This window comes from Bradysia coprophila, unplaced genomic scaffold (genome assembly GCF_014529535.1).
Source record: "Bradysia coprophila strain Holo2 unplaced genomic scaffold, BU_Bcop_v1 contig_232, whole genome shotgun sequence".
Taxonomy (NCBI): Eukaryota; Metazoa; Arthropoda; class Insecta; order Diptera; family Sciaridae; genus Bradysia; species Bradysia coprophila.
In genome coordinates this window covers 3,558,058-3,575,336 of record NW_023503493.1, presented here as the reverse complement: position 1 = coordinate 3,575,336, position 17,279 = coordinate 3,558,058, and the positions used below count along the sequence as shown (strand labels likewise).

Sequence of the window (17,279 nt, the reverse complement as noted above, 5' to 3'; positions counted from 1 at the left end):
AAAATTTGATCACTTTCGGTGTATGGTTGGGCAGCTGGAAAAATTTGATCACTTTTGGTGTATGTTGGGCAGCGGGAAAAATTTGGTCACTTTTGGTGTATGTTGGGCAGCGGGAAAAATTTGGTCACTTTCGGTGAATGTTGGGCAGCGGGAAAAATTTGATCACTTTTGGTGTATGTTGGGCAACGGGACGTATATATACCTATATTGACCTTTATATAGCTATATTGACCTATATACAGCTATATTTACCTATATATAGCTATATTGACCTATATATATCTATGTTGACCTATATATAGCTATATTGACCTATATATATAGTTAATATATAGCTATATTGACCTATATATAGCTATATTTACCTATATAGCTATGTTGACCTTTATATAGTTAGTATATGACTATATTGACCTATATATAGTTAGTATATAGCTATATTGACCTATATATAGTTAGTATATAGCTATATTGACCTATATATGGTTAGTATATGACTATATTGACCTATATATAGCTATATTGACTTATATATAGCTATATTTACATATATATAGCTATGTTGACCTATATATAGTTAGTATATGACTATATTGACCTATATATAGCTATATTGACCTATATGTAGTTAGTATATACCTACATTGGCCTATATATAGTTAATATATAGCTAAAATTTTAATTTTTTTAAATTTTGAAAAATTTTCAAAATTTGAAAAAATTTTGAAAATTTTAAAAAAATTTGAAAATTTGAAAAGAATTTCAAAATTTTAAAATTTTTTCAAAATTTTAAAAAATTTTCAAAATTTAAAAAAAAATTCAAAATTTTAAAAAATTTTCAATATATCCGCATACCTCACAGCCCTGAAACACATACCTGAAAATTTTGAAAATTTTTGAAAAGTTTTGACAATTTTTGAAAATTTTCAAAATTTTAAAAAATTTTCAAAATTTTCAAAATTTTTAAATTTATCAAATTTTTCAAATTTTTCAATCTACTAATTCTTCCAAAAGAACTGATATCAGTCAAAAACACTCAAAGAGTAAAAGTGACGCAAGTCCCTGGGCATACTTCCAAAACAACTGATATCGCTGTAGGTGACGCATTCTGCGGTTAGGCGCAAAAATTGTAAAAGCAAAAATTTTACCAAAAAATTAACAAAAGCAGATGTTGAGGAAAGTACTGTTAATAAAATTGTTAAAATAGGGAAAAATACGTCCTGAAGCAAAGGAAAAACGGAAAAAAGCCGAATCATCTGCCACTTTGTGACGCAAAATTTTTTTGTTAATTTTTTTCTAGATTTTTTTTGGTAAAATTTTTGCTTTTACAATTTTTGCGCCTAACCGCAGAATGCGTCACCTACAGCGATATCAGTTGTTTTGGAAGTATGCCCAGGGACATGCGTCACTTTTACTCTTTGAGTGTTTTTGACTGATATCGATTTGAATGATAACGTCGTCCTGAGTGACAACATCGTTTTGAATTCAGACTTTTAAAAAGAATCTGGGCGACATTAGTTAGGTTTTATCAATTTTGAATCTAATGAAGTACAAGACTTCAACGAGTCAGTCAATCCTGCTTCATATTCCGATTTGTTGTTTTGAATTTGGATTTATTGCCTGCATTATGCGAAAGGTGATTCTCACAAAGGAATTCACGTAAAGTCGAGGGGAAAACTACGCGAGCAAACACTGGGACTGTCTCAGTTGAACAGGTGTTACTTCCTTTGGTGACCAATAGAAGGAAATAGTACGGCAATAGATAAGCCTTCCTCCTAGCGAAAAATTAAACCTGAAATATATGTCATGTAATGGATCAGTGTCTGAAAGAGCAAATTGCTACGTAATGACCAACTTTCGCATGGTGAAGATAATAATAGTAGATTACGTCGGTGTTTGGAACTTTTTATTTTGCCAAGTGTGGCGTTTGCAGCTCGAGCCGAAGGCGAGAATACAAAGTACCAAATAATTGCGAAAGTATTTTTCGCACTAAGTTACCTGGAAATGAGTTTTGATGCTTGGGCTTAGTGAGCAAAGAAACTTTCTCGTGATGAAATTCATTGAAATCTATACTGAAAATCTCAGATTCGCTCAAAAATGAAGTCATGTCTGCTGCAGGGATCGTTGGTGCTAGTCCACTAAGCTGCTGTTTTGCAGACAATAATAAAAGCCAAAAACCAGATTTTTAGGGTAGAAAAAAGTTGGAAATTTATTTCATTCAATTGTTAGCCGGCTGAATCCACTGATCTTCATTACACAAATCCGAATCAAAGTAAATGTCCAATGGGGAATTTGCTTCGTAGACCGGAGCCGTTAACGTCGGTGGACCGTGAGTGTGCTCTTTCACAACGACTTGCAGTCGACCATCCATAAACAATCGGGCGCTGGCTCGACATTTTAGCGGTTTTCGTTGTGAGCAGTACCACGTTTGGTTGGATTTGGCCGATGAGAATTTGAAAAATGTGTAGTTGTCGATGAGCAATTTCTTTCGTCCTCGTATGCCGTAAATGAAGCGAATTTTATTGTCTGCTTAAAATGGAGAAAAAAAGAAACAAAAAAAGGAAAAAGAAAGTTTTACGATTAGTTGTGGAATTGCAAAAAATATAAAGTTCGGAGAGTCTGTTTTGCCTTTGGTCGAAATTCTTTGCTCCAGTTCGATTTCTGAACGATGCAAATTCGCGACGCGTAAAATTTTTTCTAATGAAAGTCAAAGTCATTACGTGCTACCAGAGCCGAAAATCTCACGGTTCAAATTTGAAACGTGCTACTTTAAGCATCGATCGCATAACGACTTTACATTCACAGATTTTGCGAATGGAATGCGAGCTAAAAACCACATCCATTGAACAAACCAATGAGACGAATCTGGCATTAAAACTTGAGTTGTTCAATGAAATTAAAAAATTATTTGTGTTCTAAGCAATCAATTTATTTAGCACAAGAATTTGTATAAAATCTCTCACAGTTAGGAGGAATAGAAACTTGGTTGAAAAGTCTACATTTGGGCGTTTCTTAAGTGATATGATGATATCTTTTCACTAAAATACTTTTTGAAAAATGTAACGCGACAATAACGACCACAAATGTGTTAGCTGTCAACAGAAAATACTTTGACTTTCTCAGAACTGGCTGGTCAAACTGCCATTTCTTTGTTGAAAGCTTACACAGTTGAGGTGGTTATTAAGATCGTAAATTTTCCAAAAAGTATTTTTGTAACATCAAATCAGCGAAAATACAATACAAAACCACAAAACGCCTAAATGTAGACTCCAATTCCAGCAAAGTATCCGTGCACTCCTAATCGTATATGTGACGATTGTTTCACTTCTCATGGTGAATTTTGGTATGATAAGACGACATTAGAGCTCATCGCTTTGTTGAGGTTATGGTTGTCGATAAAACAGATGATAGCAGCCGTCATTTCCATTAAAAACCTACAAAAGGACAATCATTTATAAAGAGCGGGATAAATTACCGGAAATTACTCACCGATTCGCAACGATTCTATGAAAAATGAGCGTCTTACATCAACCGGTTCTATTTCGATTTTTAGAACAAAAACTCAAAAAATGCTTGGTAATTTGACTGCGTTTTAGTACTGAATTTCAACCGAACTTGAAGTTATGTGTGACAATTGTACAGCGAAAGTTATCGACTTACCTACATCGAACTGTGTAGCCGTCATTTTGTAAAGCTTTAGTCGAAATAGAATCGTTTATTGACTTACTACTGACTTAGATGATTCCGCAATTAAATTGCAAAAGCTCCCTACCTCGATGACACCAATTCCACTAATGGTTTTGCACGAAATACCTAAACGCTCAATGTAATGCAAATATTCAGCGGAACACAGCCGAGCCCAAGTTTCGATTGACTTTAAGTGCAGCGTCATACTTCGTTCGGTGTAGCGCCTAGCGGTATTCTTTTAAGAAAAAGCCGACCGAAATCGAACACTTTTTCCAGTGGAATCATGTGTCCAGAAAAGTATTCGACGCTTGAAGCAAAAACCATTTTCAGAAAGACCCTTCGAAGCTTGTGTGGCTGGTGGGAGGTGATCGAAAACCGAAAAGTTTCACTTTTCTTTATGCTGTTTCAGGGCAATTATGGTGTTACAGCGGTCTGGAAGCATCTAAAGATGAATTATGAGCACTTAAACACTTCAACATCTCATATTTCATCGTAGATGCTTCCAAACCCCCACAAGACCATACTTGCCTCGAAACAACATAAAATTACATCTCTAATGACACCCCACACGACCTTGTACGTTGCGTGTACCTCAAGAAATTTCTGCAAGAAAAGTGCATGTTTTCGGTTTTTGATCACCTCCCACTAGCCACACAAGCTTCGAAGATTTCTTTGAAAGTTGTTTTGGCTTCTAGGGTCGAATACCTTTCTGGGCACATGTAAAAAATTCCACTGGTAAATGCGACAGCATTTGTATTGGAAAACTCTGGATAGATTCCAAAATAACGCTAACACAAGTGTCATTCCAGCTTTATTTCGGACATTTAGCTGTGGTATGCTTTTGTTTTAGTGTGAAGTTTGTACAATTGATCTGTAGGACACAATACTACCGTACAACACATGAAAATCTAAGAGAGGCGAATTTGTGAGAGAAAATATATGAAATTCTCTCACAAACTTGCCTCTCTAATGCTTAGTGTACTCTCACCAAAAAAAGTACTCCGTGTGAGAGACAAAATTGTTTTTTTTTTCAATTTTTGCTTTGTTTATTTGACAGCTTTCTCTCTCACGACTCTCTCACGGAGTACTTTTTGTTGAGTGGAATGGAAACTTATGCTTAGTTTCCTCTTACCAAAAGAAGTACTCCGTGTGAGAGACAAAATTGAATTTTTTCAATTTTTCTTTGTTTATTTGACAGCTTGCTCTCTCACGGCGCTCTAACGGCTCTCTCACGGAGTACTTTTTTTAAGTGGAATGGGCACTTTAAGCTGCAAGCGCAGTTCACCGTTTTGGGTCTCCGTTTAGACAATACGCATGCGCAGAGAGAAAATTCTCTCTGTGCGCATGCGCAATATCTAAACGGAGACCCAAAACGGTGAACTGCGCTTGCACCTTTAAGCTGCGAGCGCACTTACACCGTTAAGCTCTCCGTTTACGTTTTAACAATGGAAAGTGGGAGGAGCTTCCATTGTTCACTCGTAAACGGAGTGCTAAACGGTGTAAGTGCGCTCGCAGCCTTAAAACACTCTACTGAAATCATAAGTGCTACAATGAATGCGCTGCACTTGAATTTACTCAACGGTCATCTTAATAGAGGCGACGAAAATTATTTGTAAACTCACCACATGGACACTCTCCATCGTAGGGGGATCGGAGTTGCGCTACTTCGTTGTTTTTGGGATTTGAAAACTTGTTTTTTTTTCTGAATGCAGTCGGTGAGTTAAGTCCCACACACGCTAAGACGATTTTTCCGCAAGTAAAAAACTGTTCCAAATTTCCTTTCGAATTTTTCTTTTTGTTTTTATTAATTGGTTTGTGTCTGTGCTAAATGTTAAATTCTGTTAGATTTTCGTTAGGTTTACAGTTTTTGTTTTGTTTTGTTTAAATGTTTTCTTAACCAACACACGGTCCATATCTATTGACGTTTTTGACAATTTTTAAATCATTAGCCACGCATTCCATGGCCACATCAAAAAATACAAAGAAAATGTTTTAAATTAAAAAAACGAGTAAAACGCGCCCAATGAGTTCGAAAATTTAGAAAAAAAAAACTTTTTCTTTAAAATTCGCGACGATGATACTTGTCCGGATCAAAGTACGATGTTACAACGACCCGATCACTGAACTTCCTTCCAGTCAGAGCCTGTTGTGCCTTCTGACAGTCCACAATCGAATTGAATTCAACAAATACTTTACCGCAACCGGGCACGTCGACACCCTCAATGGGCCGCGGAATTTCGACACTTCTCACCACACCGTACTTGTTGCACTCCTCTTTGATGTCCTCGAGAATATCTTCGTACTCCTCTTCGTCACGTAATTCGTCCGGTGTCACCATGTTCAGCAAACACAGCACTTCCGTTGGCGGTCCCGATGTGCCGACCAATGACAAGCCAGGAACTTGGATTTGAACCGGTGCTACTTGGCCGGCGACAGTGGTATTTTTAGCTCCGACACTAGCCCGTTGAACGATCAACTTTTTGTCACCAAGTTGCATGCCATTTAGACCGGCAATTGCCTGGGTGAATAGGATGGAGGGAATTTTCGTTGTTGTTGATTTCGGTATGGATTTTGCGAAAAAATGTTTTTAGAATTTACCTGATCTGTAATGTTGAAGTCTACATATTCGGCGAAAGCGTAACCTTTGCTCAGCCCCGTTGCGGCATCTTTGACCAAATTGAATGCACGTAGTTGTCCGAATGAAAGGAGTAACTCTTTTACCTGGAAAGGGCGTAAACAATCCGGTGAGACAAATCTGTTTCGTTCGCAAATGTTAGCCACAATTTTTGTGCGATTGTAGCTGCCTGCCCCGTGGTTGGTTATACAAATGACATAGTTAACCTTTTACGGACGGCTATCGCCATAACAACGACAAAAAAAAGGAATGACGAGATCTAGTCAGCGTCATCGTCTTATGTATGCGAAATGTTGAAACAAATGAAGTGAAAGATTAGAGACTGACAAAACTAGTAAGATCTAATCAAGGGATAGATTCTACAACTGTCAACTGGCTACTGACAACTGTAATGATATGCATGCCGCCTGTTAAAGGTTAATGATTTAAACATTTACTGGACTCAGAGGTCCAAGAAGTCAATCTGGATTCGATTATACAACAAAATTGAGACTGGTCCAGTAAAATTTCTTTGAAATAATGTCTTCCTCTCCACATACTACAGTCAACAGAGCAAGCAGTTTATTCTTCCTCGTAAACTAATAGATCTTAGCACCTTTATGCGAGTCCATTAGTTGTTCCATTTTCATAAGTAGTCATAAGAGTCATAAGTAGTTCCAGGCAATTAAAATAAGAAATGGATTCAATTAAAACGAAATCCAGTATAAGATGTCGGTTGGGTACACGTACTGTAATGGTACCAGCCGTGACTAATGAAGTCTTATTTAGTAAAAATGAGGTAAAAGATTACAAATCAATCTCTTGAAATCGCTGAGATCAAATGAAGTAATAGATGGTAAAACTGTTGGTCATGCATCAGTGCCGGACTGGTTGAAAAAAGCCCTTCGGGTGTTGTATGAAGAAATTTTTCAAAAGGCCCTTCGTTGCCATTTATCCATACAAAAATCAAAAGGCCCATAGGGCCATCCCGGCACTGGTGTTTCTGGAAGATTAACGGACATTGACAGATTATGAGATCACTGACACATATTCAATGTGTACCAATGTGTTACCAAAACTAGAGCTGAGAGATTGCATTTACCGACTTCGGTAAATTTTCGGTAAATGACATCCTGTAGGTCAGAGCATGCAAATTAACGGCACTATTGCTAATGCAATTGGCATCATCTTCGTAATATCTTTCGGTGAAGTCGTGAGATATCCTTTCGCATTGGTTCAAATAAAGAGATTAATTATCGGTAAATTTTGCAGTAATTTTGGCCACTAAAACGCATTTCATTCCGGGCGAGTCCGATATAATGCCTCACGACAATGACTCCACCGAAAAATATTACGAAGATACGTTAATTTGCAGGCTCTGGGCGCCGATTCTCCCGAGTTTAAAAATTCGTAACCTGACAGTTGTATGGGCTGGTGTACTCTTAGCATTAAAGTAACAACTGTCAAGTTACGACAACTTAAATTCACGAGAATCGGTGCCCTGAGCCCGATTCGCATGAGTTCGTAACTCCGAATATTTCTAACTTGACAGTTGCGTGCCCATAAGAACTGTCAAGATACGTATACTTGAACTTACGAACAGCATCAGAATCAACGCCCAATTCTTGTGAATTTAAAAATTCGTAACTTGACAGTTGTCACCTTACGTGTCGTATGAACCACTCTTAACAATAAGTAATCACACTGGCGGCACTGGGCGGTGATTCTGATGCCGTTGGTAAGTTGTAAAATTGTTAAGTTGCGTACGAAAATACGAGAGTCGTCATCCTGACCTGCGCAGGTTCTATTTACCTAAAATTTACCGAAGTCGATAAATTCAATATCTGGTTGAGATGTTGAGGTGTGTTGTGTTTTGCGAAACGGTATTGAAGTTCGACGTTTCAGAAAAAAACTTTCGATAACAGACAAGACTTGAAGAGGCTGTTATGATCAGAGCGAGAAAACCGAAGACTAGTTATTATAACTTGCCTTGGGGTACTTGTCAAAGTATTTGCTTCTCTTTCAACGTGGTACGTTGAGAGCGAGAGGACAGAAGACCAGTTTATTTTAACTTGCCTTGGGGTACTTGTCAAAATATCTTCTTCTCTATCATCATAACACTCTAGAGAGCTTTCGATAACAGAGTAGGGAGAAGACATTTTGAACGATGAAAATTTACAATTTTTCTCTGTGAGCTTGGCTCTAGTTCATATGTACAACCAACCAATTTCATTATTCATTGAAACACTGTTAAACGGTTGTTCTACTTACCAACCGATCGACCAATAAATCAACATAAAAACAAACAAACAAAACAAATCCATCGTGTACGTTATGCAACGCGTACGTACATAGGTTCCCTCATAAATAAATAATTATCAAACGAAAAACGTTTCCGCGAATTATTGTTTTTTTACGTTCAAAAAATGGTCTAATTTGAAGATTTTTACTGTTTTTGTTTCCTGGTGGTTTATGGATCAACTTGCCTTTTTGCTTCAAAACTTTTTCCAATTTTTGGTCCGACAAATTCAAACCCACAAATCTAAATTTTCGAGTTCTCTCTCTCTCTCTCTCAGTCGCTCTAAGTATTTTTCTCAATTTTTCTAAAGCCCTCGCGATCTGAGCCTGAGCTATAACACAACATGTGAAGAAATTAATAAAAAAATTTGAATTTTTTTGAAAAATTAAAATAAAAAAAATTTAATTGGCTGGAAATGGATAAGAATTTTTTTGATTAAAAACAACGTTTGTCGGTTATATGCTGTAAAGAAAACCCAGCTGCTAGAAAAATATTATGTTTGAGAGGAAAGAAAAATCATTTTGAACAAATAAATTGCCTGTAAAAATTGAACCTGAAAACGCGCAGTTTTCACATGTATACTGTCGACGGAACAATAAAAGGAAAAGTTTCGGCTTTTTGTTCTGTAAAATTGTGCTGAAAAGAATCACATCGCAACGTGTGGTCTGAAATAGTTCTGGCGTTTGCATTGAATTTATTTCGAGTTTTTTGTTTCGCAAGGAAATTCAATTATTTCGAGATTTTGGTAAAGGAATATCGGTTCAGCCAAAGTTTTATAAAAATACTGAAGATGATGCAAGGCTTCAGCGGATCATAGAAAAATGCGGAGCCGAAGTTTCCCTTGACTTCAAGTGCAGCGCTATATTTCGTTCGGTGTAGCGCTAACGATTTCTATAGAATCGATGGAATGTGGTGAACATAACAGCACGAATGTTCGAAAAGTATTTCAACACAAAGATTCTATTAAAAGTGCTGCAATGAAGTGAGTTTGCGCTAAACTCGAATCCGCGCATTTAGTGGTATTGTAGAAAGCGCTTTGTAAAAAAGCAGTCGAATCCGACATTTCAAATTTTTGTATGGGGATTGACATTCAAATGTTGATATCTCCGTTGTTTTTAAAGGATAAGGGCCAGATTTTAATAGGTTTATTGAGTTTTTACGATTGGCATACTCATTTGTGTGAAATGTTGAGTAAAAATTTGTTTCTAACAATGAGTATGCCAATCGATAAAACTCCATAAAAGATGCAAACCAAGCAAAATCTGGCTCTTATCCTTCAAAAACAACGGAGATATAAACGATTGAATGTGAATTTCCAAAAATTTGGATTGGGTCTCTTTCGCGTCGATAAGCAATGGACCCTTTGCAAATATGTGGCCTACATTTGGGCGGAAAAATATTTGTTTTTTTGATGATTTCGATTTCTCTGAACCAAAATTTTTTTCCTAAAGTAAAACCATTAAAACACTCCAAAATGTGTCACTTGAAAAGGAAAAATTGGTTTTTGGGTGATAACTGTGACAGTTAGGAACAAAACTCTGTCTTTTCCATCTTTCAAAGTGACGTTTTAAACGTCAAATTAAAGTTGTGTAACGATCGTACGATCCAAACTGTCAACGTATCGCACTTAGAGACCCCTTTTCCATTGAAAGTAAGACATGTCTGCGTGCTCCAATGGTTTTCCTTTATCAAAAAAAGATTTTGGTTCAGAGAAATCATCGAAAAACGAACATTTTCCGCCCAAATGTAGGCCACAAATTCTCAAAGGGTTCATTGCTCTTAACCCTCAGGAAAACTTGTAATGAACAATGTGACAAGGTAGTACATATATGAGTAGGTTACGACGAGCGCCATTGAACTGAAATTGCGCTACAATTTTGTATGAAAATTACAGCACAGTTCAGTGGATTTTTTGCCGAGTAGCGTAACCTAATCAATGAGTAGTAATGATATACAACCTTGCAATGGGGAACCTTTTTTAGTTTTCAAAACAAAATTGTAATTTTATTCTAGTGAGGACTCCTCAAGCATACATCAGATGGCGTAAAATGGCAATGTGAACCACAACTTATAAACATTGACGTGTAACATCTACGCGGTTTCAATAGAGTGCAGTAGAGTGCATCACCGACGAAATTCTATCAAAATCATAGGTCTTGCTAGAGGTGTGCGCCGATCTTAAAATAGTCGGCGGCGGTGCGCCGACTGGTAAGGGATCGGCGGCGGCGCACCGAAAGAAATTTATAGTCGGCGGCGGTGCGCCGATCGGCGCGCCGATAAATTTACAAAAAATCTAAACTTTCGAAAATAATGCAAAAACATTTGAAAAAGCGTGCGCAATCCTTTTTCCGAACACTGAATTCTTACTATCTTGCGATCTGAAGTATCAACTACTTATACAAGGGGAATCAACTGAGACGTATCTCACCTTTTATATTTTGAATGTACAATTACTGACCTATTATCTTAAAAACATCTAATTTAATGAATCCAAGAATGATTAGTGAGTTTGCGTAAATGACACATAAGCTATAAGTCAACTTATAAGTTGGAAATTTTAAGTCACATCGTCATACTAGATGTTTTGCAGGTTTCTTATTTCTAACTTATAATTTATGTCATTTACGCAAACTCACTACTATTAACTTTCGATTTATGCAATAACCGTTCCCGTTGCCTTTAGTCCATCTTCGATGTAGGAGTGAGATCGTAGTAGAAAGTTTTCGCAAATAAGAGAATTAGATAAACTTAAATTTATAAGTAATAAGTGTATAGACTACGGTGTTACTGCCAGCTACAATGTGCAGATGGCACCAGCTTGTTCATCACAGATGACACGTCAAATATAAACCAACGTCACGCTGAATTCACGACCCATAAGCGATTCATTCGGAAATTTCTATTGAACAAATCGTCGATCACGCAGCGAGCCGTACTTAATAGTTCTTTCGTATCGAATCATAGCCGGAGAATTCCGTCTGTAAAGTAGATTATGTGTCGCATAGTTGTCAAAGTGTAGTCAACCACAATATGTAAGTTTTCATAGTTTAGCTGTGTACTGTGTACATAACCTAATTTCGTGGAATTCAGAATTTGTAGCTTTACATCAAGTACATCACTACAATAAATCGTTTCGTATCATGACCGCTCGATTGCTTACTCAATTCCTCTGATTACATCCCGATTAGCAAGACACAAAATCGACAGTTTTTTTCCCCGTGGAATCAACATACGGTAATAAGGTTTTATTTCCCAAATTTTGTACATAAAGCAGCTAAAAATTGAAAATAAAGATATCCGTGTCTCGTCTTTTGACGAAAAAACTTGAAACCGGAAAGATTTTCCACTTTATAAATTCCTGAAGCATGTGATTTGCGCCATTTTCCACCCAAATTCTACATAAGGTCTTGAGTTTGCCACTTTACAATTACAGTAGTATTCACCCAGTTTTGACTGATGCACTGAATTTTGTTCTCTTTCTTCTTCCTCTTATCTGCATCAACAGGCAATAAGAGAAACGTCGTCTGCCGTCTGCCGCGCTCCATTCCATTGCACAGGAAATAGAGTAACGTACCCAAGGGTTAACGTTAAGTGAGGATACAGAAAAGACAAATGTTGTTTCGACCTCGGGTATCGATGGCGGTCCCAGGCCAGCGTGATCTGACCATCCTCAGTTGTATGTTTTAACAAAAAACTCCTTTCTACGCATATAGAAACATAGCAGCATATAGAAACCTGACTTATAAATTAAGAAAGATAAACATTTGCTAAAACCTTGTACTCAGGCGCACACTTTTGTATAGATTTTTCAATTTAAGTTTATATTGCCGCCCATTAAAATGGCTGAAAGCACTAAACGTATAAAATTTCGGCGCGACGAAAATACAATCGGCGGCGGCGGTGGCGTGAGCTATAATTTTTCGGCGGCGGCGCGCCGAAAATTTAGCAAAAAATCGGCGGCGCGCCGGCGTAAAATCGGCGGTGCACACCTCTAGTCTTGCCTACGGAAGGAAATATTTACTCTGATTCACCAGAAGGTGGGCGTGACGACTGCACGAAGCTTCAGAGTAAAGAATCCTAAATTAAATCTTTAATTTCCGGAAAATTTCAGAAAGTATGTGAAACCCGTGTGGACATCCGAAAGCAAATTCATAAAATTGTAAACCGAAATTTGGGTCAACGAAATTGTGAAGAGAGAAAGTGCTGTAAGTGCTGTATAACTGGCCTATAACTAACTGGTCCCACACACACCTTCGAGCACGTACAGTAGTTTTTCGTCAACATTCACTAGCGAATGTTTGACAGTTTTGACAAGGCTACCCATATCCCAGACATGGTTAGAGGTGGAGAGACGGTGACAGTTGTCATTTAACGAAAAACAATTGCTGTACGCACACCAAGTCCAAAATCTTTTCAATTTTTTTCTTTCGAACTCGAAATAAATTTGTGTCAAACTGAACGAACGTGTTTGCCGAAAGTCAGTTTTACCTTCTCAATCACAATGAAAGCTGAAAATTAAATCCAACAAAAAATTGGTTCGAAAGTTGACGAGGCTGAAGACAAAAAAGAGACTCTCACTGTGGCCATATGTCAAACCTAAATTGAGCTAGAAAAATGAAACGAAAATTTTCCGCGACAAAGCGTCGCAGCTGAAATTTTATGCAAATTTGTTGGCTAGAACAAAAAAGAAAAAGACGAAAAAAACTTCTGGCAATAACACCAACCATTAGACAGTTGTATGTGGGGCGGGCGACGATCTCTAAAATCCCTAAATTTATTCAACAAAACGCGAACGGGGAAAAAATTCTGTTTGCGGCGACTTACCTGGTCTTCGTTCAAATAATTGGGCAAACCGCCAATGAAAATCTTGTGTGGTGAATCGGGCACAACCGTACTGATCACTCCACCGGGCACAGTTACCGCTCCGCCTAAAACAAATCGTTTCGTCAGACTCAAAATGTTACACGAAACACCACAAGAGGAGTTTGAACTCACCGCCACCATCAGTCATTCCTGGCATCGGTTGATAATCGTGTGGTCGACGTATTTTCAAACTTTGTCCCTTGAAATTGATGCCATCGAATGCCATTGCTTGGGTCGTTTCATCGATAGATCTGCGGATAACGAAGAGAGAGACCGTGAATTGAGCCCAAAACGACACAACGACCGGCCATGACTTACCTGAATTCCAAAAATGCAAAATTTTTGTCTAAATTTATTTGGCAGGCCAGAACCGGATTACCGGCTGCCTGTGCCAAGCCAGACAAATGCATTTGTTGATTGAAATATTCCATCATTTCTTCCTCGGTTACACCGAACGGTATGTTGCCGACATACAGTCGCCTTGCCTGTCTGGTGATTGTACTTCCTACACAGTTATACATCAACGTAAACAAATGGTTCGAGAATCACCCAAAATCTCTGTAAACATACCCACTACTGGCACGGCCGCTTGTGGCGTATCCGCAACAATGTTCGCTGGAATTTGACCGGCTGCTTGCATCGCTTTGTATTGCAGTGGTGTGATGTGCTCGAAGCCCGGTGGCGGAACATCCCAGTACAGTGAAGGCTTACGTCTACGTGAACGGTTTCCATTCTTTCCGCCACGCGGTGATCGGGACCGACTACGACGACGATCGCGAGACCGACTCCGACGGCGTGGTGTACGAGACCGATCTCTGGATCTGTGGCGTCTAGTGTTTCCGCGCTCACCAACTCCACCACGCGGTTCACGATCTGTAATAATTGATTAGATTTAGACCGTTCTGTGTGTGGTCGCTGTGGTTTTTAGTGTTTGGCATATGACGTCTACAATCGAGACATTTTAACGGCGTCCAACGAAAAAAAAAGTCAACCGAAAAGGAAGCTCTTATACACGCGATTCACCAGTCACAACTTACCTTCGGCACCCATGGATTATGTTTGCTTCCGATCTATTTGCTCTACACAATTCTAGTCAACTTTTCGACGTCTTTTAATTCCTTTCGGGCACTTTTAATTGCTCCAATTTAATCGTACCACGGTGTCTTTTACTCTGTTAGAGCTAAACGTCAATTTATTTTACGGAAAATGGCTGAAGATGCCATCCTGGGTTTACAATGGTGTGTTGGACTTTTTGAAATAAGAGGATTAGCACATAGATGTCGCCCAACCCCTCTGATTTATAGCGCGTTATTCAAATATTATGACAGCAATGAAGGCGTTTGTTTGATCTTTAGAGCTAATCATACCTAGACAGAAATTACGTACGGCGAAAAGTGGCCCCTACATCAGTTTGTATAATATTCATATTTCGTAAGACTTTACACCAATACATGTAGGGGTTGACTATTTTGATAGTTGTCAATTTTCCATGTTGTTGTTTTTCTCGTCGTGACGTGATTTGTAATTTTGTTTAAACAATTTAAATATTCAATTCAATTCAATTCAATTATTCAAATTAAAATACGGAGCATTTCCACCTGGTAGAAATATGTTTTATTAAGGACTGCCGAAGTAGGACTGTGAGAGGCAACAAAAGTTCATTTTTCCGGTATAATTTTGTGTGCAGAAACCGTTTTTCCGAATTATTTGTGTAACGACAGATATATTCAGGAAATCTATAAATTATGGACCTTAATCATGCCCGAACGTTACTAAAAAAAAATTAAAATTTTTTTGTGGACGGCGGAGCATATTTACAGCAACTTTTTGACTTCTCCTCCGTAACTTCAACGACCCCCAAACTAGGATATCTGGAATCTAGGAATTCATAAGAGTTCAACGAGCTACTGCAGCTTTAAAATATGGCCGAGATATTGATGTTTGTATGAAAATAAGCAAAATCTCGAATTTTCAGATAATGCAAATTGCCTGCGGTAGTTAGTTAGTTCCTATGGAAAACTGGATCCAGCTTTGGTTAGAGCCAACGCACTTCAAGCAAAAGTGCTATTAATGACAGCTGTCAAATAGAGTACTTTTTGTATGAAATTTTATCCCCACTCTTTTTACAGTGTAAAATTTTGTCACTGTCAAGTTTCAGTACCCTATTTTGAGTACCACTTTTGCTTGAAGTGCGTTGTTACAGCCTAATAATGGCTGGAGCTCTCCAAAGTTTCCATACAAATGACATATAAAAGCCAATTTGTATGTGTGCGTGTGTGTGTTGTATATTTTGTGGCATGATATGGATGATAATGCGGTGAAAGGTGTGTGTTGTTTTGGGATGTGTTTCTTGTTGGAAATTGTGGGAACTTCCACTAGGTTGGTTCCTAAATTTTGGGATGACAGATGATTCCTCTTGCACTTCCTAACTTCCATCGGACTTTTCGATGGATTTGGGTTATTTTCGACATGAGTGAGGTGTTTCAAGGTTGGTTCCTAAATTTTGGGATGACAGTTGATTCCTCTGGCACTTCCTAACTTTAATCGGATTTTTGGATGGATTTGGGTAATTTTCGACATGAGTGAGATATTACTAAGTTGGTTCCTAAATTTTGGGATGACAGACGATTCCTCTGGCACTTCCTAACTTCCATCGGTTTTTTTGATGGATTTGGGTTATTTTCGACATGAGTGAGGTGTTTCAAGGTTGGTTCCTAAATTTTGGGATGACAGTTGATTCCTCTGGCACTTCCTAACTTTAATCGGATTTTTGGATGGATTTGGGTAATTTTCGACATGAGTGAGATATTACTAAGTTGGTTCCTAAATTTTGGGATGACAGACGATTCCTCTGGCACTTCCTAACTTCCATCGGTTTTTTTGATGGATTTGGGTTATTTTCGACATGAGTGAGGAGTTCCAAGGTTGGTGGTTCCTAAATTTTGGGATGACAGATGATTCCTGTGGCACCACCTAACTTCCATCGGATTTTTTGATGGATTTTAGTTATATTCATGAGTGAGTTTTCTAAAGATTGGTTCCTAAATTTTGGAGTGACAGATTAATCCTCTGGCACTTCCCAACTTCCATCGGTTTTCTTGATGGATTTGGGTTATTTTCGACATGAGTGAGGAGTTCCAAGGTTGGTGGTTCCTAAATTTTGGGATGACAGATGATTCCTGTGGCACCACCTAACTTCCATCGGATTTTTTGATGGATTTTAGTTATATTCATGAGTGAGTTTTCTAAAGATTGGTTCCTAAATTTTGGAGTGACAGATTAATCCTCTGGCACTTCCCAACTTCCATCGGTTTTCTTGATGGATTTGGGTTATTTTCGACATGAGTTCCAAGATTGGTTTCTAGATTTTGGGATTTTGGGACTGATTTCTCTAGAATTTTTTTTTATTTTTTATAGGGTTTTTTGATGTTGTCGACATGACATACTTAAAAATAAAGTTGTGATATCAAAAAACCCTTAAATGGTAAATGTGACGCAAGTCCTTTATCTTACTTACAAAATAACTGATATCGCTGAGGGTGACGCATTGTGCATCGTACGTAAAAGTTTTATCTACAAAAAATTTACCCAAAAAATTTGTGAAAGAACATTTTACAAAAAGACATTTGCTTCGCAAGTGGCAGATGTTGTGGAACGTATTGTTTGGAAAATGGTTGAAAAACTGAGAGAAATTAAACGGAAGAAAACCGAATCATCTGCCACTTGTGACGCAAATTTCTTCTTGTAAAATTTTCTTTCACAAATTTTTTAGATCAATTTTTTGGTGATAAAACTTTTTCGTACGACGCACAATGC

At 37.8% G+C, this 17,279-nt stretch overlaps 1 protein-coding gene across 1 annotated transcript; it reads right to left on the bottom strand.

Annotated features, from left to right (window-relative positions):
• Window positions 1-5,479: 5,479 nt before the first annotated feature.
• Window positions 5,480-14,698, bottom strand: LOC119075958 (splicing factor U2AF 50 kDa subunit). Its single transcript, XM_037182535.1, has 7 exons — window positions 14,501-14,698; window positions 14,034-14,336; window positions 13,782-13,968; window positions 13,596-13,714; window positions 13,425-13,528; window positions 6,286-6,408; window positions 5,480-6,205 (listed from the first exon to the last, which is right to left on the bottom strand). Exons 1-7 carry the CDS (start codon window positions 14,511-14,513, stop codon window positions 5,747-5,749), a joined length of 1,308 nt encoding a protein of 435 aa, XP_037038430.1. The 5' UTR covers window positions 14,514-14,698; the 3' UTR covers window positions 5,480-5,746.
• Between the last annotated feature and the right edge of the window lie 2,581 nt (window positions 14,699-17,279).

Coding starts and splice junctions, on each gene's coding strand:
- LOC119075958 (XM_037182535.1), bottom strand. Junction 13,529..13,595: donor AGGAATGACTGATGGTGGCG/GTGAGTTCAAAC, acceptor GATTTGTTTTAG/GCGGAGCGGTAACTGTGCCC. Junction 6,409..13,424: donor ATTATTTGAACGAAGACCAG/GTAAGTCGCCGC, acceptor CGCCCTTTCCAG/GTAAAAGAGTTACTCCTTTC.